Here is a 24,808-nt window from a genome sequence, read left to right on the forward strand (position 1 = left end):
TTAAAAAATGCATTGTATGGTCTCAAGCAATCACCGAGGGCATGGTTTGGAAATTCTTTGAGGCGGTATTGGAGTTTGGACTCTAGAGATGTTAGATGGATCATTCAATATTTCACTCATATACTAGTGCATGTTATATTCTCCTTGTGGCATATGTAGACGATATCATTATTATTGGATATGATTTAGGAGGCATTGTCCGATTGAAACAATTTTTGCAATGGGGGTTTCATACAAAAGATTTGGGTAAACTTCAATATTTTTTAGGTATTGAACTTGCTAGATCTTGGACAAATATCAACTTCTCTTAGAGAAAGTATGTACTCGATTTGATAGAAGAGATTGGTATTTTGGGTGCCCAACCTTTTTTTTTGATAAGTAAATGTATTATAAAGCAAAGGCGCAGAGGGGCGCAACCCATTTACACGGGCGGTATAAAAAGAGAGCGCCTAAGAGGGAGAGAAATGAAAAAGAAAATCAGAAAAGCTAATCTCTATAGGAGCTAGCCAAGCGGCCGTCCAAGAGTAAAGAGTGAAGAGGAAAAAATGGGTCAATTCCTCTATAGTCCTAGTGGAATTATCAAAACATCTAGCATTTCTTTCATTCCATATACACCACATAAGACACAGAGGGATCATCTTCCACACAACTGCGCTCCGGGATCGTCCTCCCGACCACCAACTCTCGAACAAGGCTCTCACCCTGCAAGGCATGACCCAATGCAAGCCAAACCGACTAAAAATCGAATGCCATAGAGCACTAGCGAGCTCACAATGTAGAAGAAGATGATCGACTGTCTCTCCGGACTTCTTGCACATACAACACCACTCCATGACCACTATATTCCTCTTACGCAAATTATCATGTGTCAAGATTTTGCCTAGAGCCGCTGTCCACCCAAAAAAAGCCACTCGCATAGGAGCTTTAGTGCGCCAAATGCTCTTCCAAGGAAACACCTCTTGACTGGATAGGGACAAAGCCTTGTAGAGCGACTTAACCTCAAACTTTCCTTTCTTAGACGAAATCCAGCACATACGATCTGCCACTCCTATGGAAATCTTGCAAGAATACAACCGATCAAAGAAAGGAGAAACCATATCCATCTCCCAATCTTGGACGGGCCGAATAAAAATGACATTCCATTCAACTCTCCCACTCCTCCAAGTAAAATTATCCTTCACCCAAGCTTCTTTGTATCTGGCGATATTAAATAAGGACGGAAAAGCTTGCTTCAAGGGACTCTCCCCACACCAAATATCATGCCAAAAACGAACTTTCGAACCCTCCCCCACCTCGAAACGAATCTCTTTGGCAAAAAGATTCCAACCTTGACGAATGTGCTTCCATAGGCCCACACCATGGGCACCCGGCACCTCCTTAGTGCACCACCCACCTTCCTTGTCTTCATATTTAGCTTTGATAACCTTACTCCAAAGCGCCTCACTCTCATTCGCGTATCTCCAAAGCCATTTCCCCAAGAGAGCTTGATTAAAAAGGTGTAACTTCCGAATGCCAAGGCCACCATAACGAAGGGGACGACACACTTGATTCCAACTTACAAGATGCATCTTAGACTCCTCACCCATTCCTCCCCACAAGAAATCTCTTTGGACTTTCTCAATCCTTTTAGCTACACTTATAGGAAGCGGAAACAGAGACAAAAAGTAAGTCGGAAGATTAGCCAAAGTGCTCTTAATAAGAGTTAGGCGACCTCCTTTAGAGAGATACATCCTCTTCCAACCCGCCATCTGGCGCTCCAATTTTTCAATCACATCATTCCACATAACCGTATCCTTGTACGACGCCCCAAGAGGGAGACCCAAATACTTCATAGGCAACTCGGCAACACTACACCCAAGGATACTAGCTAAAACCCCCATGTTCTCCACCTCACCAATAGCCACAATCTTTGATTTTCCCAAATTCACTCTCAAACCCGATACAGCTTCAAAACATAAGAGGATGAGACGTACATACTGGACTTGCTCAATGGACGCTTCACAAAATATCAAAGTATCATCCGCAAATAAAGAGTGAGAGACCATCAGCTCCGATATCACCCTATTTCCCACCGAGAACCCAGTCAAAAGGCCTTGTTCTACCGTCGTATTCACCATTTTACTCAAAGCCTCCATCACAAGCACAAACAACAAAGGAGAAAGAGGATCCCCTTGCCGGATTCCCCTCGAACTATTGAAGAAGCCTTGCGGAGAACCATTCACAAGAATGGAGAATCTTACCGACTTAATACACCACTCTATCCACGCCCTCCACCTCTCTCCAAAACCACACCTATGCAGCAAATACAAAACAAAATCCCAATTGACATGGTCATAGGCCTTTTCCAAATCCAATTTACAAAGAATACCCGGCAATCCTGATTTCATGCGACTATCCACGCATTCATTGGCAATGAGAATGGAATCTAGGATTTGCCGACCCCCGATAAAAGCATTTTGAGAATAGGAAATAACCTTTCCCAAAACAGTTTTCATCCTATTGGCAAGCACCTTAGAAACAATTTTATACACCCCTCCCACCAAGCTGATAGGCCTAAAGTCCTTCATCTCCACCGCTTCCGCCTTCTTCGGAATCAAGGAAATAAAAGTTGCATTCAAACTCTTCACCAGATGACGTCTTCGGTAGAATTCAGCAAAGACCGCCATAACATCTTGTTTAATAACCCCCCAACAAGCTTGAAAAAAAGCCATGGAAAAGCCATCTGGACCCGGGGCCTTATCACCATCCATGCCCTTAACCACCTCCCACACCTCCTTTTCCTCAAAATCTCTTTCTAACCACCTATTGTCCTCCTCATCAATAGACATAAAGGGCTGGTTATCCATTCTAGGACGCCAAGTGCATTGTTCCGAGTATAAACCTTGATAGTACTGAACTATGTGATCTTTTATTACCACTGGATCCTCGGATAATTCCCCATTTATACGAAGCACTTCTACCCGATTGCCCCTACGATGAGAATTAGCCATCTTGGTAGGTATCGGCGTCTAGTTAGAAAGTTGAACTATCTTATTATCACCAGATCAAATATTTACCATGTAGTTAGTGTTGTTAGTCAATTCTTGGAAGCTCCTCGTGTTTCACATTACGAAGATGTTACTCACATTATTCAGTATCTGAAGAGAGCCCTTGGTCTTGGGATACTGTATTGACCGAATGGACATCTTAGTGTAGAAGGTTTTATTAATGTAAATTAGACAAGTTCTCCTTCAGATAGATGGTCTACAAAATCATATTATACATTCTTATGCAATAATCTTGTAAATTGTAAGAGTAAGAAATAGACAACAGTGGTGCAATCCAGTGCTGAAGCAAAGTAAAGGGCAACGACTCATACTACTAGTGAGTTGACATAGTTACAACATTTTCTTCAGGAAATTGGATTTTCAACTCCTACTCCTATCCCATTATTTTGTGATAACCATGTTGCTTTGCATATTGCATCTAACCTAAATTTTCATGAAACGACCAAACATATTGAGGTTGATTATTATTTTATCCGAGGCAAAATATTCAATGGAGACATATCTACATTATTCGATAGTTCCACCTGCGGCCATGGGAGCGGAGTCGGGATCCTTGTGATCGCCAACCCTTACACAAGGTAGAATTGTGTATCGACCATTCAAAAGATTAAAGGAAAAAAGAACATTTCTGATATGTGTGAATGTTTTACTTGTACTTTCTGATGTTATGAAAATGAAAATCGGTTCCAACTTTATTTACTGTATGATGTATCCAGTATTTGAGTGTTCGACTCATCCTTTGTTTCCATATTTTAAAACAACCCAGATGATGTTGTGGATGGTTCTACAGGCCATGGAAACTAGGGCTGGAAACCTTCACCTAAAAGCGAAATAAATTAGTGCATGCTGCACATTAGTTCTTTTTTTGTTTCAGCATGCTTTCTTATGGTAAGACTAAGGTTTAGAGGTTTAGTTTTAATGGAATGAGTTGCAACAAGTGATATGATGGTTTAACTTTTAATTGTTATGAGACGTTAGGTTTGCTTTGATTTTCAGTATATCAAATTTTTGTATCCTTATGTTTTTTGACTGAGCGATGCGTAATATTGTCTTCCTATAGGAAGGGGGTGTTACAAACTTAGCAGAAAAAGTTAACAATAGGAGAAGGGATAGCTACCAGATCTGCAATTACAGCAGGATTCCTTGGATCATCTTCAGGTATTCCTTGCTCTACTTTACCAACAAGGTCTGCCCCGACATCGGCTGCTTTTGTGTAAATTCCACCTCCCAACTGAGCAAACAGGGCAACAAAAGAAGCTCCAAAACCATAACCCACAAGGAGAAGAGGCACTGGAAGAAGAGAACATTTTTACGTCAAGCATCAGATCATAAGATTGCATTACAGGATATGGACACCATGAAAAGCTAAGATGACAAGCATACAGAAAGGTGCACAAGTAAATATGACTGCATTACAGGATTATGGACACAATGAAAATCTAAGATGACAAGCATACAAAAAGGTGCAGTCACAACAGCCAACAACAAAAAAAAATCACGCATGTGCCCGTAGTTAAAATATGGTCTATAATAGATCAAAGTTCAATCATACATATAGTTTTGACTAACCTTAGCAAAATGAAAGTATCTTTAGAACAAATATATGAGAGAGCATCACCATGCAACTTGAAAGATGGTTTTACTATTATATTAGGATACAGCACTGTACATTAATACATATCGTACCACCAAGACCTACAGTAGAATCATGTGAAATATACAGATGCATCATTTTTTTAGAGGCCTTAAGTAAATCTAATTAGATTTGGAATAAATTCCAATTTATACTTTTATTTAACACTACATCAAGTGAAATCACAAGCCATAAGTTCCTTTCGAGACTGGCAACCTAAACAACCATTTTCCCCTTTCGAAGCTGTTTCCCTAATGAAAAGGCATTCACCTGGCATTGGCCCAACGAAAGTGAATTCATAATCCTAGGAGAGCAATCCTAGAAGGAAACGTCTTGATGCAGTCTAAAGCATTAATATTTTTGCGCGAAGTGGCCGCTGTCAAGAAATCTTGCAAGCTTGCACTAAACTTGATACTTTTGCAATCCATCAAGCAATTATGAATTTAGACCCTGGATATTCCGCCAAAAACATTTTGTTGTAACCATGAGGTATCTCACACGAAGTGGTAAAATTTTCCTAATGAAGTTGCTGATGCTACATGTCTATGCCTCAATCTAATGAGATAAGCAGAAAGTTGAATGAAGTACTTGAAAGTGTCATCATATCAACATAACTTTCAGGCCTTTGGGCTCTCCAAAGCACTTTTTTGTTTTGACTGGCAAGTTACACGTGCACTCTTTGGTCTTGACACGACCTCACCCTCCACTTTGTTCTTAGAAGACAAGATGCTATTTGAACTAGAGCACATTGTTAAAGCTCAAACCCCTACTAAATGAACATAAACGTAATAGTTAAAATTTAACTTACAACTGCAACAAAGAAGACTATCAGAAGATTAACACATGGACTCACAAAGCTATGTTTATATGGTCAAGGAAACAGATCCATGAGGGCATAAACAATGAAATTTCTATTTACTGCTCTCTTTTTATAATGCAGGTTGGCATCACCTTATGCACAACCTGCTAACCTTGCATCTGCAGATAAAACTACATGATGCTAATCAGGCACAAATACAAAGTCAAGCGAAATTTTTTGATAAGTGGGTGGCTTCCAAGGACTAGCGTTTTGTCTCCTTGCAAAAGGGACACAGTACTGCAAAGACATCAGGTAAAAATAGCAGTAATACTTTTGTCTGATATGCACAATAACACTAACATAAACTAGTGTATCAAGATCTCTTGTTGACTACGTTACAATAGGCAGTTCTCCACAACACTAAAAGATTCCTTTAATGATTATTCAGTCAGCTCATTCACATTCAAGTGTCTGTCAACTTTTTATGTATCAGCTTACACATTTATCTCGAATATCTAGTCATCTTAAGAATGTGGTTTTCGGTACAAATAACAATTACGGATCGTTCACCTCAACATATTGTTCATCACCCTCAAAAGTACAAGTTGCGCCACCAGGTTCAGTTCTTTTCAACATCCAATAAGAGGATGAAGTAGTGCATCAAATGTTAGACATACTTCTTGTAAACATAGGTGCAGACAACATCAGGGTAGAACCAATGCTCTCACAGCACAACTACATTGTAATACTTGACCAGTTGCAGTACACCTAACACCTTTATGATTTTGATTAACAAAATACAGTAATAAATTAGCAATTCCTTTGCAATCTACACAACATACGCTATACAATAAACAAATAGCAAATGCAATAATCAATTACAGAGCTGTCTTCTTCTATTTAAAGACAAGTACAATAGGATGCAATCAATGGTTCAAGAGTTCAGTAAAACTTGTTTACTGGTAGAATTTCAAATTTTTTAACAACCCAAAACCAATGGCCTCCAACTGAAACAACAGATAATATTGGGAAAAAAAAATGCCCCATTCAAAGCTAATCAACATGAAAATGTCAACACTACAATTGTTTCTCTCAATCCCACAGATTGAGCAGTTGAAGTAAAGGATTTTAGACCTATCAGCCTGGTAGGGAATTTTACAAGATTTTGGCAAAACTTCTTGAGATCAGAATGAAACAAGTGTTGGGAGCGCTAATATCAAACCGTCAAAAAGCCTTCATTGGGGGAAGACAAATTCTAGGCTTGGTACTTTTAGCAAATAAGTGTCTGGACAGCTGAAATCTGGTATTCCTGGCATTATTTGCAAGCTAATTTTAGAAAAGGCCTATGACCATGTCAACTAGGAATTCCTATCCCATGGGCCGTCTTGCCTTTGGCTCTAAATGGAGGAATTGGATGTCTACTTGAATCTCCACGGCCTGATTCTCTATATTGATTAATGGCAATCCGCAGGGCTTTTTTGGTAGTTCCTGGGGCCTTAACCAAGGGGACCATCTATCACCTCTCTTTGTCATGGAGACTCTCAGTAGGATGCTATCTAGAGCTATGGTTGGGGTTATCTATCAGGATTCTAGGTAGCCAACCAAAACGTTACCTCCCTAGAAATATCCCACCTTCTTGTTGCAAATGACAGACTTATTATATGTGATGTAGATCGCGATCATATCTATAATTTGAGTCACATTATCTTGTGTTTTGTGGCCATTTCGAGCTTGAAGGTCAACCTTCAAAAATATGAATTATTCGCAGTAGGGGGGGGAGGTTACACATCAGGAAGAGCTGGCCAACATTCTTAAGTATCTCCCCTTAAAATACATAGAACTTTCTGCTTTCTTAATGTGGAGAGAAATGAATCGGCGCCTCTTTGAGGATAGTGAGACCAACGTGCTCTTTCTCAAATCTTCCTTTTTGAGATCTCTTTTGGGTTGGGTTATTGTAAATGTTCCTAACTTTGTCTCATCAAACTGGTAGATTTGATTTGCTTTTTACATTGTAGCAGCCTTCAGGGTTACGGCCCTCTTGTATACTCTTTGTCATGTACAAGGGTTTTGCCCCTTTCTTTCTCAATAATATCATAATTATTCATAAAATAAAAAATAAAAAATAAAACAAACAAACAAAAAAGTACTTAGAACTTCCTCTAGGTGCTCCTTTTAAGTCAAAAGCTATTTGGGCGGGAAAAGCTAAGAAAATGCAAAAAAGAGTGGCTAGTTGGAAGAAGATCTATTTGTCCTAGGGTGGACGCCTAACCGTTGTCAAGAGTACATTATCGAGTCTACCTAAATACTTCTTGACCTTTTCTCTTACCAGCTGGTACAGTTAGGAGATTCGAGCATCTCCTAGGAGACTTTCTTCGGGATGGACCATGAGGTTATCCATAACTTTATTCAATAGATCAAAACAAAGAGGCCTCGGTGTCAGATTATCTTGATTACGCATGTACCTTTATCCTTTGGAACTTGAGTTTTATCAGGACAGTCCAGGATTGGGACCTCGAGTGTGTTGACTCTTTCCTAAATCTATTATACTCCTCTGGGGGAGGTGTACATAATGGTGTGGATGCCAACTAGCAATCACGGCTTTAAAGTGGAGCTATTATAAATTTTTACAGTCTAGAGAGCCTGATATGTTCCCCTGAAGAAGTGTTTGGAAGGTTAAGGAACCACACTTGCATTGCTTTCTTTACTTGGTTCGGAAGTTTTGAGTAAAATCCTCACAGTTGATAATCTTAAAAGACGAGGTTTCAACAATGTAAATAGGTGTGATCCATGCAAAAAGAATGAGTGAGTTAATCACCTCCTCATCCATTGCAAGTACACTAGTGATCTTTGGCACCTAGTTCTCAATTTATTCAGAGTTTAGTGGGCTATGCCTAGCAAAATCCTAGAGCTGCCCCATTGCTGGAAGACTCAAGGGCGAGGGGACATTCCAAGGAGGTTATTTGGAAAGTTATTCCTACACTCTTAGGACCCGTTTGGTTCGTAGAATAGACTCTTAAAATGAAATTGTTATTCCTTAAGAAATAGACAACATTTTCTGAAACAAAACCATAGTAGTGGGTGGCCGACCACCCACAATAGAACCTGGGGGGTGGTGCCGCTACACCCCGATGAATTTGGGGGTGGCCAAGGCCCACCCTGATGGCACCAGGGGTGGTTGTACCACACCTGGATCACCTCATAGGCCCACCACGAGGCACTCCGAGGGCCACCTCGGGTTCTTTTGTGGGTGGCCGGCAACCCACATAATTCAAAGCTTTCCAGAATTTTTCTTTCTAATTTGAGTTTTAGAAAAATAAGAAATCATGTGGGGTTTGTTTGGTAATTTTGTTTCAATTCCAATTAGGGTATATCTCTTGTCACCAAATTAAAGAATATGAATAACTATTTCATTCCACCGTCCTCCATTCCTAGTAATAATTATTCATTTTCTTAATGGAATATTTCGCGTACCAAACGAGGCGTTAATGTGGAGCATCAAGACAGAAGGAATCGGCGCATGTTTGAGGATTGCAAATCTAATGTGCTTATAGTTTATAATTTTTCTTTTTGAGATCTCTATTGGATGGGGCTCTAACTTATGTTCCTAGTTTCACCTCTTCTAATCTTTTAAATCTAATCAACTTTTTGGATTTTTGACACCCTTAGGGAGGTTGTATCTCTTGTATACTCTTCATATACGAAGGCTTTGTCTCTTTTTATTCAATAAATTATTAATCATCAAAAGACAGAAAATGTCAGCATGACCCCATGCTTGGTGATTGTGCAGAAAGTTTGCAAAATCTCCATCTTAAAAATAAGGCACAATCAATTTCAACTCCATGTTCCTCATATAATATGATAGAAAAAAAAATTAAAAAAACAATTGAATTTTGATGCAATATATTTCGTAATAATAAGTGACAGAACAAAGAAAGAAAGTCAATACGTACAATCTGTAACCTTCACTGAACCTGGTGCACCATCCACACCCAACCAAACATAAAATGTGGAGTAAAGGATGGCAATGCCAATTACAGCCATGCCAACAACAATCAAGGCAGAGAAACCACCAGCACGAACAGCTATCTGCACATGATACTTCACAGTTACAATATCAATCTGGAACTGTTTTTAGATAATGAACTAGGAAAGGAAAGAACCTGCAATGCTTCCCTCGCAGACCGTCTTGCAGCACTGGAGACTCGAACATTTGCACGAACCGACACCCACATCCCAACATACCCTGCAACACCGGAACAAACAGCCCCCAAAAGAAAAGCAGCAACAGTGATATATGCAGTTGTTGACCTGCATTGGCAGATTCAAAACCGTGAATTTTGTCATTAAGGGGAAATACAAAATAGATGAAGCAGGCAAAGTGCTCTCTATAACTACTATTAAACTATGTTATCACCTTCCTATGCCTGAAGATTCTTGTTGAGGAGTTGTACTCCGAAACAAATATATGAAAAGGATAACCAGCGCTAGCAACAATGCCATCTTGGAGATAGTCCCATACTGGGTCCTAAAGAAACCTTCAGCCCCATCTCGTATTGCATCTGATATCTAGAAAGTGAAATGATAAGCTCAGGATAAGAACATGACGAATTTAAAATTATGAGCCACAATTCAGTCTCCTCTTGCTCTTTTTGTTCATAATAATTGTTGACAAGAATTACTTACTAAAAAAAGAATTGTTGACAAGAAGATCATACTAAAGAGATGAGAAGTTGTCTTGGCCAATGAGCTCTAAGTCAAATGGCAACTCCTCTACCCCCCCCCCCCCCCCCCCCCCCCCCCCACACACACACACACACACACACACACACGCACCCGCACGCGCAAGAACAAGGTGGAAGGTGAGGTGATTGATAGAAAATCCATTGTATAACTTACCAACCAAAAGAGCAAAATAATGAGTCAAGGAAGACTGCAATAATTTTGTGGCAAGAACATTCGAATCCACATGCATAGGCAATCAGAGCGCATATTTCATATTTTGGCCAATTATGTCTTACATTCTCATCTAATTCAATCTATGATATAGTCAAAAATTATTCTTCTATGAATACTAATATAAAGAATACATTCCAAAAAATTATGTCTTCTATTGAATAAAAAATTATTCAATAGCTTAGTTACATCTCAACAATTATGTTTAGACCAAGACCAAAACTTTGAGGTTAATAAACTTTTTTGTTTAAGTAATGTAAATTCATTCAAAGTATAAAGGGGCACAACTCTAGTACACAAGAAATATATAAGAGAACCCCTAAAGTAGAGAAAAAGAACAAAATTCCAAGAACTCATAAAATTTAGAAATAGGCAAACTATTCCATGCCACCCCCCCTCCATGTATAAAGGGATTGTAACATTATCTTCTTCATTAGAAGAGACTTAATCCTGCAACTACAAGATTTCAATTGGAATAGTTTTTTTTTCGATAAGTAATGTTTATATAACAAAAAACGCAGAGGAGTGCAACCCTAGTACACAAGAAGTACACAAGAGGAACGCCTAATTAGAAAAAGAAAAAAGAACAAGGAAATCAAAATAACTAATCACTAATGGAGTGAGCCAAGCTATTGTTCAAGTGAAAACAGTATAAAAGAATAAGGCCATGAGCTCCTCCAAGGGTCTTTCAAAGTCCTCAAAACATCTCGCATTCCTTTCTAGCCATAAGTACCACATGAGGCAAAGAGAAACCATTTTCCACACAATAGCACTCCGAGAACAACCGCCCGACCACCAACAAGCAAACAAACCCGCCACACTACTAGGCATTACCCACGACAACCCAAACCGACTAAAAATAGCATACCATAAAGTACAATCAATCTCTCAGTGAAGAAGAAGGTGATCGATAGTCTCCCCATCTATTGATCACAATAAGATTTCTCTTTCTAAGATTGTCAATGGTAAAAATCTTTCCTAACACCGCCGTCCAAATGAAGAAAGCCACTCTCGAAATGGCCTTTGTACGCTAAATACTCTTCCAAGGAAAAGGACTAGCCTCCTTGATTGCAAGAATACTATAGAATGATCTAACATCGAATTTCCCCTTACTAGACAGAACCCACCATATTTTGTCCTCCCCTTCCCATTTCATTCATTGTGAATACAACAAAGTATAGAACAAAGCTAGCACTTCCAGTTCCCAGTCATGAACCAACCGAATGAAACTAACATTCCATTGAAGGGACCCACTCGTAAAATCCATATTGGCAGCAATAGACGCATCCTTCACACTAGCTATGTTGTATAGGCCTGGACAAACTTCCTTGAGACTCGAGGCTCCACACCACACATCATCCCATAATTTAATTTTGGACCCATCACCTGGATCAAATTTGATGTGGCTAGAAAACAACCACCATCCCGTACTAATATACCTCCAACGCCCCACCCTTTGCGGCCCAAGAGTGTTAATGAAATGCCAACCACCCCACTCAGAACCAAACTTGGCATCCACGACAATTCTCCACCAGACCTCTCTCATGCGCATAACGCCACAGCCACTTCCCTAACAGAGCTCAGTTGAACACTCTTAGGTTCCTGATCCCTAAACCACCTTCAGAGATAGGGGAACAAACGTTGTCCGAACTGACCAGATGATACTTACACTCTTCACTTAATCCACCCCTAAAAAATCACGTTGAAGCTTCTCTATTCGCTTGGCCATAGAAGCAGGTATAGGGAAGAGAGACAAAAGATAAGTAGGAAGATTAGAGAGAGTACTCTTAATAAGAGTGACCCTACCCTTCATCATTTTTCAACTTGCCAACCTGCGATCAATCTTTTTCATAATGTCATCCCAAAAGGACTTGGCCTTAAAGGAGGCCCCCAAAGGGAGACGGAAATACTTCAAAGGCAAAGAGGCCGTTCCACAACCCAATACACCAACCAAATCACCCATATTATCCACATCGCCTACCGGAACCAAAGCTGATTTGGCCAAATTTACCTTCAAACCAAAAACAGTTTCAAAGCATACAAGTAAAGCTTTAATGGAATGAATTGATCAAGATTCGGCCCATGGAATACCAAAGTATCATCTGCAAACAAGAGGTGAGAAATGTTAACCCTCTCAGACAATCTTGGTCCCACTGAAAAGCCCGAGATAAAACCACCATCAACAGAAGCAACAATCATCCTGCTAAACGTCTCCATAACAATGACAAACAAAAAAGGAGACAAAGAATCACCCTACCTTACCCCTTGAGAGCTTCTAAAGAATCCGGAAGGAGTGCCATTAATCAACACGGAAAAGTGGACAGTCGATATACAACGCTCTATCTTGGAACACCATTTCTCACCAAACCCACACCTCCTGGGTAAATACAAAAGAAACTTCCAATCAATATGATCATAAGCCTTCTCCATATCCAGTTTACAGAGCAGCCCTGGTTCACCATATTTGATACGACATCCAAGCACTCATTTGCAATAAGAACTGAATCCTATCAACAACCCTTCTAATCCTATTAGCGAGAACTTTTGCAATAATCTTCTAGATTCCACTCACAAGACAAATAAGATGAAACTCCTTAAGCTCGGAAGCCCCAAGCACCATCGAAATAAGAGATAAAAATAGCATTAAAGCTTTTTTCAAACTTACCACAAACATAAAAATCTAGAAAAACCGCCATAATGTCATCCTTGATCACTTCCCAGCAATCTTGGAAGAAAGCCATAGAGAGGCCATCCAGACCTGAAGCCTTATCTCTATCTATGCCTTTCACCACCTCCAACACCTCCCTTTCCTCAAAAGGAACTTCTAGCCGAGATGCCTCACCGCCCCCAAAGAATCAAAAGCAAGATCATCCAACCTAGGCGTCCAACTACAACGTTCAGAGAACAAGAACTCATAGAAATGCACAACATGGTCTCAAATGGCGGCTTGATTGGACGAAAGAGAGCCATTAATAGATAAAGACTCAATGGAATGGCATCTTCTATTCGAATTGGCAATCCGATGGAAAGACTTTAGTGCACTTATCACCCTCTTGAAGCTAGTGGATCCTGGATTTTTGCCTCCAACTAATTTCCTCTTGTAAAAGAGAGATCTCCAACTCACTAATAATCACCATTTTCATTTCCTTCTCTTCTTCACCTAAATCTCTCCCTTCCTCCAATCTATCCATAGCCTTTAGTTCTTCAACTCTCTCCTTGCAAAGAGCACTCACATTGCCAAATTCATGTTCATTCCATCTTTTGATATCCACCTTTAAAGCCTGAAGCTTCTGAGCCAAAATATAACTTGGAGTACCATGGAAGATATAAGACGACCACTAAGACCGCACCCTATCCACAAACCCATCAGCTTTCAACTGCATATTCTCAAACTTGAAAGGCCTCTTTCCCCTTAGGAAGCAACCACAGTCAAGCAAGATGTGAAAATGCTTAGAGCACAATCTACGCATCCTCTTTTGAAGCAAACCGGGATATCTAACTTCCCATTCTGGAGACACTAAGAAGCGATCAATCATAGACCAAGAGGAAGTGTTGGGACCATGTAAACATCCACCCACCCGCGCAAGGGGAAGATCCATAGGCCCCTACTCGGAGATGAAGTTCAAAAATTCTGTCATCGCTAGATTGAGGCGCACTCCCCCCGACCTTTTGCTTGGGAAATGGGTGACATTGAAATCACCACCAATACACCACGGCAAATCCCACCAGCTAATAAGCCCAACCAATTCCTCCCAGAGAAGACATCTAATATTATCAAAGATTAGGGCTAGAGACTCCCGCAAAGGCCCAAACAAAATCACCCTCCACATTTCTAAAAGAACAGGCTGCGACAAACTCTCCCACACAAATCTCTAGCTTCGTGACCACCCATCAACAAAATGTCACCGGAAGCCCCTCTAGAAGCAACATAACACCAATCGGCATAATGACAACCCCACAAGTTTCTCACAAAACTGCTGGAAATGTACTCCATTTTCATCTTTTGAAGACATACAATGGCCACCTTCCATTGCCTAAGTAGATTTTTCACCCTCAAACACTTACCACCCTCATTCAACCCTCTCACATTAAAATAAATATGAATAATCTCTTTGAACCCTCCCCTTGACCCTATCCCGACAAGCACTTCCATTGTGAACATCATAATTAATGGAATAGAAAAGATTATTGAGTTCTCTCGTACCTTTCTTTCCCGCATTTGAGGCCGTAGCCGCTCCCTTCTCTTCATTATTTGCAATAATATCCGTAAACAACGCCGATAGCTTCCCTACATACCCTTCACACGAAAGACCAACACAATGGCTAAACTCCTCTACTAGCTTCAGGGCCCTCTCAGCGGATTGAGACCCCTCCTTCCCCAAAAACTCCAAAGCTGGACAACAAAACTGTGGGGTATGCTCCTCCACCACGTACACCTCCAATTCCAATCCTGCCAAATTAGTCTCTGAAACTAGTGGAGCTGATTTCTCCATTGAACGTGGAGAGTTAAACACCTCCAAACTAGTCTGAAAACACCCACTGTCCGACACATTACCAAGGCCCAATGGAACTTCCAAACAATCCTCTGCCATCCCCTCCACCCCCTCTACCATCCCAACATCCAAAGCTGCCACAGAAAATCCGAAGTCCAGAATGCCTGCCTTTGCTCACAAATTCCCAAGGAAATGGAGTTTGTAGAACCCTCAAGCCTAGGCGCCTCACCCCTAACCACATCTAAACCTACAACCCCAAGCTTAACCCCCTCACTGACAGAAATACCCCCAGAAACAGCCACTGATGATAGAGCCTGAAGAAAAAACCCCACCGCCGGCACCCCTAGAGGTTGAGACAAAATTTCAGGGACTCTACCGCCGCCCAAAACTCTAGCCAAGCCCAAACCCACCCTCATCACTGCCGTCTCCATAGATCTCGACATCTGGGCCAACAATCCCGATTGTTTACAGCCAACCGCAGTACCAGCCAGCTCCAATCCCGCGCTTAAAGGCACCTTCCCCAACAAGCCCAGCCTTGCCGCACCTGATATAGTCTCAGAGTATGCCGGAAAACCTGCCAGCGGCTGACTCTGGGATACTTGAGACCCAGCGGCAGAGGATGAAGCACCTGGGTCACCAGCCTTGCTCGCCGCCCAGGCCATCTGAAGCTTCTTGGCCCTAGAAGGCAGCCTAGCAGCTCTCCTCTTAGACTTAAAGGTTCTTTTGGGTCCTGCACCCACCAAATGAGCCCTGCCCAAATTCTTACTGGACTGAGCTTTATGGACTCCCCCCAAATCACTAAGGCTGGCTTGCAATAGACCCATGACTCGGAAGCCCACCTTCACAAGAAAAACACTTACCCAGGTCCATACATTCCAAACACACTCCAATCTCCACCTGTAACTTTTCTAAAGTTTTCCTAAAACTAATGTATTTGATACCTCCAAACGAAACGTTGCTATTGTCAGAGAAATCCTTTGCAATCTATCAACTAGCTTGTTTAATAGATTGCAAATCCTATTGTGAGAAATATAGTATAAATTAATTTTGGGGATCAATCTAAATCAATGCTGCACAAATCAAACTCCTATTCTTCATAACTCCATTAAGCTGCAATATGAAAAGCATCCAGCATGAACTTCCTTCCGCTGTATTTATTTATTTTTAATTTATCATTCCAAAACATCCAAATGTAACTAACTATACACCAAGCACAACCTCCGTTAAACATCTATGAATAAGATCCAGAAAACCATCAATCTATTGTTTAGTTGACAACACACGAAAACCCGAATTAGAATGGAGTTTTGTTAAGGGCTTTTCACTTGAATTGAATCTCACTGTGGGCTACCAAAGAAATAGATGTGATTTCAACTTAGAATTTAACAGAACTATCCAACACATGTTCTCTGATTGCCTCATAGTCACTAGTTCACTAAGTGCAAATTCTGCAACAATCTTCCAAAAAACCCAACTCCCAAACTTGTCAAATCCATAGACACCATTGCTCCAATCTAGTATATAACCCAAACGTTTTTGTCCATTGCTAATTCATAAGAGAAGTCCCTGATCACTATCAGGCTACAAAACATGTATTCAATCATTTGTATATATTCCATTTCATTTTCATGTTTGTTTTTTCCCCACTTCTTTATAGAATATTCTTTTTTAGTAACCAAAGAATATAGAAAGGGATCCTTTAAATTTTTGTACAAACAAAGACGCTGTATCTTATTTTTCAAAATGAAAAATAGAAGTAAATTGCAAGTCCATATGATACATGGTAGTCTCCAGGCATATAGACAGCAAATAGAACCTATAGAAACCCAATCTCCCTTGAAAACTCAATTGAATTTGTCCCCCACGCTCGAGTATACAAAGATGTGAACAAATTGAGTTATAGTAAACATAATATTAAACAACCAACTGATCATCAACAATAAAAATAATAAAGAAATAAAAAAGACATAACATCACAACCAAAAGATATGGAAATAGACATACCTGAACCATCTCAGGAGGCCCCTCATCCTTTGAGAGGACCCACTTAGTCAGATATATTGAAAAAAGGAAGCTGATGATACAAACTGAAAAGACAAACACGATGATGGGAGATGTTCTTGCTCCCATGTAAAAGACTGCTCCAAATCCCAAGAGTAGGAGTACCAAAAGAACTCGGACATTTATTCCCAAGAGAATCCGAAATATCTGCAAAATGGAACAACTTAATATTTTATACACACAAGGGAAATCCAAACAAAAAACTACAAGTGATGAAACAAGAATATATCAAAACGCCATGACATCACATTAAAAACAAAACAGAAACAAGAAGTTAACACCTGCACTTCAGCACAAAATAAAAATTATTAAGTTGACATGAAAGTAATCAGAATTCTCACCAGTCATGACGATCATTTCATTTAGGCCACAGTTATTTAGAAATTTTTTTTTTTTTTTTTTTTGATAAGTAATAGTTATTTAGAAATAGTTCACTTATTTTATCTAACTCTGACCATGCTAAGTTGCAATGCCAGTTCAAAGCTATTAATTGTCACACCAGGTTGTAGAAGTCTGTGAAAAGCTCATCAAATATGAGTTCAAGAAGCCCAAATCCACACCTTCAAGAGAATGACATGGCATTAACTTGAAGCAATTCAGTGACACAGACAAGTGGTTGCAGGAGAAAGCCTGTAAGGCTTCCTGAATTGGAAATCAAAATCAGCAAAGCCAAGAAGCTTATCCATGAAGGTTGATTTTTCCCTCACCAACTCCAATTGAAGAAAGAAGAAACAATAGCTATGGTGTCTGGTTGCATTGGCAGCGAAATGATTCATTATCTGAAAGTATTTTTCACTTGGAAAACTACTAATCTAAATTTGTAACACCCCCCGAAAAAAAGTGTTCTCCTAGAATTCGCACATGTAAAGAGGAAAACTCTTCCTAGTTTAGAAGTAAATGGAAACTTCCATTAAGGTCGCATATCTTTCATGCAGATTCTCCTAATACATCTCCCCAACCCCTAGATCACAAACCCAAGCTTTTTAGTGACTTGTGCCATATTTCTCTATTTTTTTTTTTTTTGATAAGTAATAATGATATAAAAAGCGCAGAGGGGCGCAACCCACATACACGGAAACTTCACTTATTTTTTAGATCTCTCTCTCTCCCTCTACATTTTTTAGGTTAGCAAGATAGTTTTCTGCCCTAGCGGTGGCGCTGTTTAGGCGCTGTGCGCTAGGCTCTGGTCAGCCGCTATGGAACGGCGCTTCTCCATAGAAGCGAAATCCTTTTGCCTGTCAGCGAAGGAAGGGTGTCCTGATCTTCGGTTGGAGGAAAAGAGAAAAGGGTTCGTAGGGGTAATTTTCGTGAGCCAACCTTGCGCTTCATGGTTGGTGGATATGGTCGAGGAGGCGAGTCAATCTCTGTTGAAGGTTGATATCGCCAAGTCATACCGTGAGGGCAACAAGGCTTTGATGGTGCATGGGGGTGTTAATAAGGCAGGTAGTTTCCTGGAGGTGGCCGTCTTTGCTGAGGGTGGTCGTAAAGGAATCATTTGGCTACCTGCGGGCCGTGGAGGGAGGGGATGGCGTCGGTTTGCAAATGAATTGCGGAGGTTGTTGGGTCCAACAGCCTCTACGCATCATGTTCCGGGGACGCAACTCAAGCTTGGTTTGGGAGAATCCTTCTCTGGATGTCACCCTGGGCGCTCCTTTGCGGAGGTTCTTCGACTAGCGGCTGGTTCTGAGGAGCCTTTCGTTGGGAGGAGGGTTAGATCTTCGCAACACATTGATCTCTTCCCGGTGAAGGACTCTTTCGAGACCGGGTACTGTCAGTATGAGTCGCGGGTGATGGTGGACTGGGTGGAGTTGGAGTCGCCGGATCCTGCTAATCTGGCTACATGTTTCATCCCGACGGCGGATCATACGAAGAAGAAGAAGAAGAAGAATAAGACGTTGCTAGGTCTTTTACGTTTTGTTTTGGGCCGGGTCCTAGCTGGGTTAGTTAAAGGTCTTTTAGTTGGGCTGGGTGTTCGCGAGTTTGGGTCTTTCCTTAAGCCCAAACACGCAGGGTATTTCAAGACAGCTTGGCACAGGGGTTTGAAGTGTCGTGTTAAGTTTTTGCCCAAATCGCAACAGTGTGGTTCTGCCTCGCCAGGAGAGATTGATGTTTCGGCCGATCGTAGGGAGGCGTGCGTATCTGAGGTTTTTGCTCCGGTCGTCGGTGGTCTCGCCGGGGTTTCTAGCGATGATTCCGAGCATGCGTTGGTGGGGCTGCCGTTGGTGGAGGTGCATCCGGAGTCAAATCAACTGGTTTGTGCGGCGGGGTCTGTGTCTCTTGAAACGGCGATGGTCCCTGTTTTTCCGACGAAGGCTGCTCTATTGCCGGAGAATACCCAGAACTGGTTGTTGACTCCGGTGAGTACCCAGGTCTCTCCTTTGTCTCCGGTGGTGGTCTCTGCTCCTCCGGTGGGAGCTGGTTCTGTTCCGGCGAAGGAGTTTGAACCCGTTAAGACTGCTCCGGCGAAAGGGTTGCTACGTCGGGGGTTTTTAGGGTCTAGAAATGTTTCATCTTCCTCTCTGCCTGGGATGAAGGAGGCTTCATCGTCGGTAAAGGGCTCTAAGGTTGTAGTCGAAGATTCACTGACCTGTTCTATTTCGGGAAAGCATGCGGCTGAGCTGGGTTTGAGATTAAGCGAACCTTTTCCTCGAATGTCGGAGAGCGGTGCTCCGATTTATTCCTCTGTTTCCAAATCTCAAATAGGGTATGCCCGGAGGGTGAAGGAGAAGCTTGCCAAGCAGTTGCAAAATAACAAGGAGCTGTTTGCCGACGTTGTAGCGGAACCCTCCGAGAAGGGGGCGGGGAACTATTCGGAGGTGGTTATTGATGCGGCGATTTTCGCCTCCAGTGTGGGACTGTCTAATGGGGAAGGAGGTGATGAGAAGAGTCTTTTGAATCTCTTTTCGAATATTGAAGAGGAACAGGAGCCCTTTACCTCTAAGGCAAAAGGGAAGCGGGAAATCAAGAATTTAGAATGCTCCATCAACTATGAGGTTAGAGAGAGACTTTCTCCGAAGCGGTACTATCGCCGTCGGGGTTGTGTTGGAACCAAAAATGCATTCTCATTTCCTCCAGAGGTGCATTAGGGTTTTGGTTTTTTTTAGGGCTGGTGGTGGGTTTTGTGGGCTTCAGTGTTTGGGTTTTTTGGGTTCTTGCTTTGGTTATTTCGCTTGGTGGTGGTTATAGTTGGGTTGGGTTTCTTTGGGGTCTGTTTTTTGGGTTTTTTTGGGCTTTTTTGGGCTACCTATGTATACTCTCTTGTGTACTTAGAGGTGCTTTGCGCTTTTTTTTTTATATATACAATTTACTTATCAAAAAATAAAAAATAAAAGAGAGCGCCTAAGAGGGAGAAAAATGAAAGAGGAAATCAGAGAAACTGAACCCTATAGGAGCAAGCCAAGCGGCTGTCCAGGAATACAAAGTAAAGAAGAAGAAATTGGTCAATTCCTCTATGGTCCTAGTGGAGTTCTCAAAGCATCTAGCATTCCTTTCATTCCAAATACACCACATAAGACACAGAGGGATCATCTTCCACACTACCGCACTTCAGGACCGACCTCCCGACCACCAGCAATCGAACAAGCCCCTCACCTTGCAAGGCATGACCCAATGCAACCCAAAACGATCAAAAATAGTATGCCAAAGAATGCTCGCTGTCTCGCAATGGAGAAGAAGATGATCGACTGACTCTCCATTCTTCTTGCACATACAACACCACTCCACTATCACAAAGTTTCTCTTCCGTAGGGTGTCGTGAGTCAAAATCTTGCCTAAGGCCGCAGTCCACCCAAAAAAAGCCACTCGCATAGGCACCTTAGTACGCCAAATGCTCTTCCAAGGAAACACCTCACGATCTAAATTAGACAAGGCCTTGAAAAGTGACTTAACCTCGAACTTGCCTTTCTTAGACAATGACCATCGAATACGATCCTCAGAACCTGTGGATATCTTGCAAGAGTACAACCGGTCCAAGAAAGCAGAAATCAAATCCATCTCCTAGTCCTATACGGGCCGCACAAAAATGGCATTCCACTCGACCACCCCACTCCTCCACATGAAGTTATCCTTCACCCAAGCTTTTTTATGTCTGGCAATGTTGAACAAGGACGGGAAAGCATGCTTCAAAGCAGAATCCCCACACCAAATATCATGCCAAAAAGGAACTTTCGAACCCACCCCCACCTCAAAACGGATGCCTTTGGCAAAAAAATCCCAACCTTGACGAATGTGTTTCCATAAGCCCACACCATGGGAACCCGAGACCTTCTTTGTGCACCACCCACTATCCTGATCTCCATACTTAGATTTGATAACCTTATACCACAGAACCTCACTCTCATTCGCATACCTCCAAAGCCATTTTCCTAAGAGAGCTTGATTAAACTGATGCAACTTTCGAATGCCAAGCCCGCCGTACCGAAGGGGACGACAGACTTGATTCCAATTGACAAGATGCATCTTAGGCTCGTCTCCCATCCCTCCCCATAAGAAATCTCTTTGAACTTTCTCAAGTCTTTTGGCTACACTCATAGGGATCGGAAACAAAGACAAAAAGTAAGTCGGTAGATTAGAGAGCGTACTCTTAATGAAGGTTAAACGACCTCCTTTAGAGAGATACATTCTCTTCCAACCTGCCATCTGACGCTCCATCTTTTCGATCACATCATTCCACATAGCTGTATCCTTATGTGCCGCCCCAAGAGGGAGACCCAAATACTTCATAGGCAAATCGGCAACACTACACCCAAGGATATCTGCTAAACCCTCAATGTTCTCCACCTCCCCAATAGCCACAATTTTAGACTTTCCAAGATTCACTCTCAAACCCGAAACAGCTTCAAAACACAAAAGAATGAGCCGCACATACCGGATTTGCTCGATCGAAGCTTCACAAAAAATCAAGGTGTCATCAGCAAATAAAGAGTGAGAGACCACCAACTCCGATAAAACCCTATTTCCCACCGAGAAGCCAGTCAAAAAGCCTAAGTCAACCGTCGCATTCACCATCTTACTCAATGCCTCCATAACAAGCACAAAAAGTAACGGAGAAAGCAGGTCCCCTTGCCGGATTCCCCTCGAGCTATTAAAGAAGCCTTCCGGAGAACCATTCACAAGAATGGAAAATCTGACCGACGTAATACATCACTCTATCCAAGCCCTCCACCTCTCGCCAAACCCCTAGATCACAAACCCAAGCTTTTTAGTGACTTGTGCCATATTTCTCTATATTAGTGACTTGTACCATATTACTCTATATTAGTGACTTGTACCATATTTCTCTATAGTATAAGCGCAGCAGGCCTGTCCTTATTTATGTTTACTGCAAGTGGCTGCCAATGACAGGGGGTGAAGTGCTCGAAGACATCAATGGAATTTTCTCTCCCTTTTATTTATTTTTTTTTTTTGATAAATATCTCATTCAAAAAAGAAAAAGAAAATCCTATAAATTTCATCTTCTTATCTTTCCTCTAATGTGAATCCTCCTCAAATTTGATTCTTTCTAGATCCTCATCTACAATTATTTGTGCTACTTTTCTTCAACAATATGCTAGTTTTCTATTTTTTTGATAAGTAATCAATCTTATTAGAAAGCATAAAGGGGCACCACCAAGTACACAGGGAGTATACATGTAACACTTTGGTGCCATATTGAGAAGATGAGTAACGCACATATAGAGTAGGTGGTTAATAAGAGATACTCATAGGTGCTAAGTCCAGCATTGCTTACTTAATAGGTGAAAACTAAGCTTTATAAGTGATTATAGGAAGCTCCAAATTAACTAATCATTTTGGGGTGATAGCGCACATGTGGCTAGCGTTTTTTTATGGGTTGTTACAAATGGTATCAGAGCCACCTAGTAATGCACCATGTGGTATTGTCAACACCACATAGCATTGCCCTAACGAGGACGCTAGGGTTTAAGAGGGAAGTTTGTAACATTTCAATCTCATATTGGGAAGATAAGTAGAAAACATAAAGAGTGGGTGGTTTATGAGATATGATCATGGATGCTAAGTCTCACATTATTTGTTTACTTACTAGGTGAAACTAGGCATTACAAGTGATTCTAAGAAGCTCCAAACTAACTAGTCATTTTGGAGTGATAGCACAGATGTGACTAGCGTTTTTCCCTGCGTCGTTACCATACAAGAAAGACATCCACTAAGGTGGGGGAAAAGAACAAAATTCCAGAAAATTAGAAAAGTGAGAACTGCTTGTAACACTTCAGTCCTATATTGGGATGATGAGTAGCACCAACGCCATACATTTCTATCATACCAGTCACAAATCATAAGTGAACAAAATTTCCTACAAACTAGTTGGAGGAATTTTCCTCCAAAGTAGTTTTTAAAAGTAACGTGTTCTTTAGCCTATGAAAAGCACATTTTTTGAACAGCATGTACTTCTTACATTTTTTTTAATCAGATTAGTTAAAAAACATGTCCTTCTCATATGTTCAAGGGACATATCACTTTTAGAGATTGGGTTGAAAGAATTCCTCCAACCCCGCTTGTGGAAAATTTATGTCCATCATAAGCACACTAAGTAAACTTGCTTACTGCAACGGCCCAAAAAAGGCAAAGACAAAATCCTAAACTTGTTGTAAGAAGAAACAAAAGCATGCATCAATTTTACTAGGAAAAAAGAAATACATAATCATTATACATCTCTAAGCATATAGTAATGATATACACTACACTTTTCTCCCACTTTGTTGATGTAGCATTGTCATTCAACCCTTGGATCTTTTTTTTAAAAGAAACAATTGTTGATCCAAAGGCTGATTAGCAGTGCTACACCAGCAAAGTAGGATAAAAGTGTGTTGTATAGCATTTCTCTTGCACATATATTAGACCCTTTTTCTACAAAAATGAGCATATAAGGAAATGGGTTCAATCCCATACAAATGCATGATTTGTATTTATATTTACCCACAAAATAAATAAATATGCATAACAGTGGTTACAACTGAGCATATACTAATTCGCATTAAAACTCGTTTATACAAATAAGGTCCTCACCAATGGGTTATAAGCCTTGCTACGCATGTTGGGAAAAGTCCTAGGCCTGTCCGCATAGGGCCCGAGATTACCATTCTCCAACTCTTCATCCATGACCACCGTAAGAGTGGTTGAATTCACCCTCCGAACCTGGGGCAGGTCGCCCCCTGAACTTGGTCGCTGAATTTTGAATGTTCTGCTGCGGCTACTACTGTTCCGGAATTCAAAGTCGATCAAATCTCAGTATCATTATAAAACTCACACTCAGCATTCAATAATTACGGAATTACTAAACTCAAAACCTATATATATACATGCAGAAAGATAGGCAAACAGTAACAGAATTTGAAAGCTCCGAGAAAATGTAGACAACAGAAAAAAAAAAAAACAACCACGACTTTTCTTATTTCAGCAACCAACAGACAGAAAATGAAAAACCCAGAGAAACTAATCCACAACAAATATCAGACATCCTTTTTCTATTAAAACGATCATTCCCTGAAACCTCATTGTCTCAACTACTTAACAGAGCACAAAATTTCACAAACTCGAAGGCACCAAACCCTAAGATCCGAAATAACTATAACAATGATTAATAATAATAACAATAATAATTATCAAAAAAAATAATAATAATAACAATAATAAAGCTCGATTACAGACGAGGTAGCACGAACTCAAGCCAGCCCAGAGAGGCCAGATTACCAACGAGAACCAAATTCCACGATCTGCTAATACCGGAATTCTAATTCCAGGAACGAAAAGAGAATGCACAGAGAGAGAGATCTAAGAACCAAAACGGCACCGTACCGGAGTACTT

The 24,808-nt window shown here is 41.0% G+C and overlaps 1 protein-coding gene across 1 annotated transcript in view; it reads right to left on the bottom strand.

The window, feature by feature from the left end:
* Positions 1 to 24,194, bottom strand: part of LOC132190794 (pyrophosphate-energized membrane proton pump 3) — a 38,884-nt gene extending 14,690 nt beyond the window's left edge. Inside the window, exons 1-6 of the mRNA XM_088517351.1 lie at positions 24,010 to 24,194; positions 16,930 to 17,133; positions 9,894 to 10,045; positions 9,640 to 9,787; positions 9,430 to 9,565; positions 4,165 to 4,337 (exon numbers count right to left, since the gene is read on the bottom strand). Coding sequence (XP_088373477.1) covers positions 4,165 to 4,337; positions 9,430 to 9,565; positions 9,640 to 9,787; positions 9,894 to 10,045; positions 16,930 to 17,133; positions 24,010 to 24,102 — 906 coding nt within the window. The 5' untranslated portion in view covers positions 24,103 to 24,194. The remainder of the gene's footprint in view (positions 1 to 4,164; positions 4,338 to 9,429; positions 9,566 to 9,639; positions 9,788 to 9,893; positions 10,046 to 16,929; positions 17,134 to 24,009) is intronic.
* Between the last annotated feature and the right edge of the window lie 614 nt (positions 24,195 to 24,808).

Source organism: Corylus avellana, chromosome 6, assembly GCF_965113065.1.
Source record: "Corylus avellana chromosome 6, dhCorAvel1.hap1.2, whole genome shotgun sequence".
Lineage (NCBI taxonomy): Eukaryota > Viridiplantae > Streptophyta > Magnoliopsida > Fagales > Betulaceae > Corylus > Corylus avellana.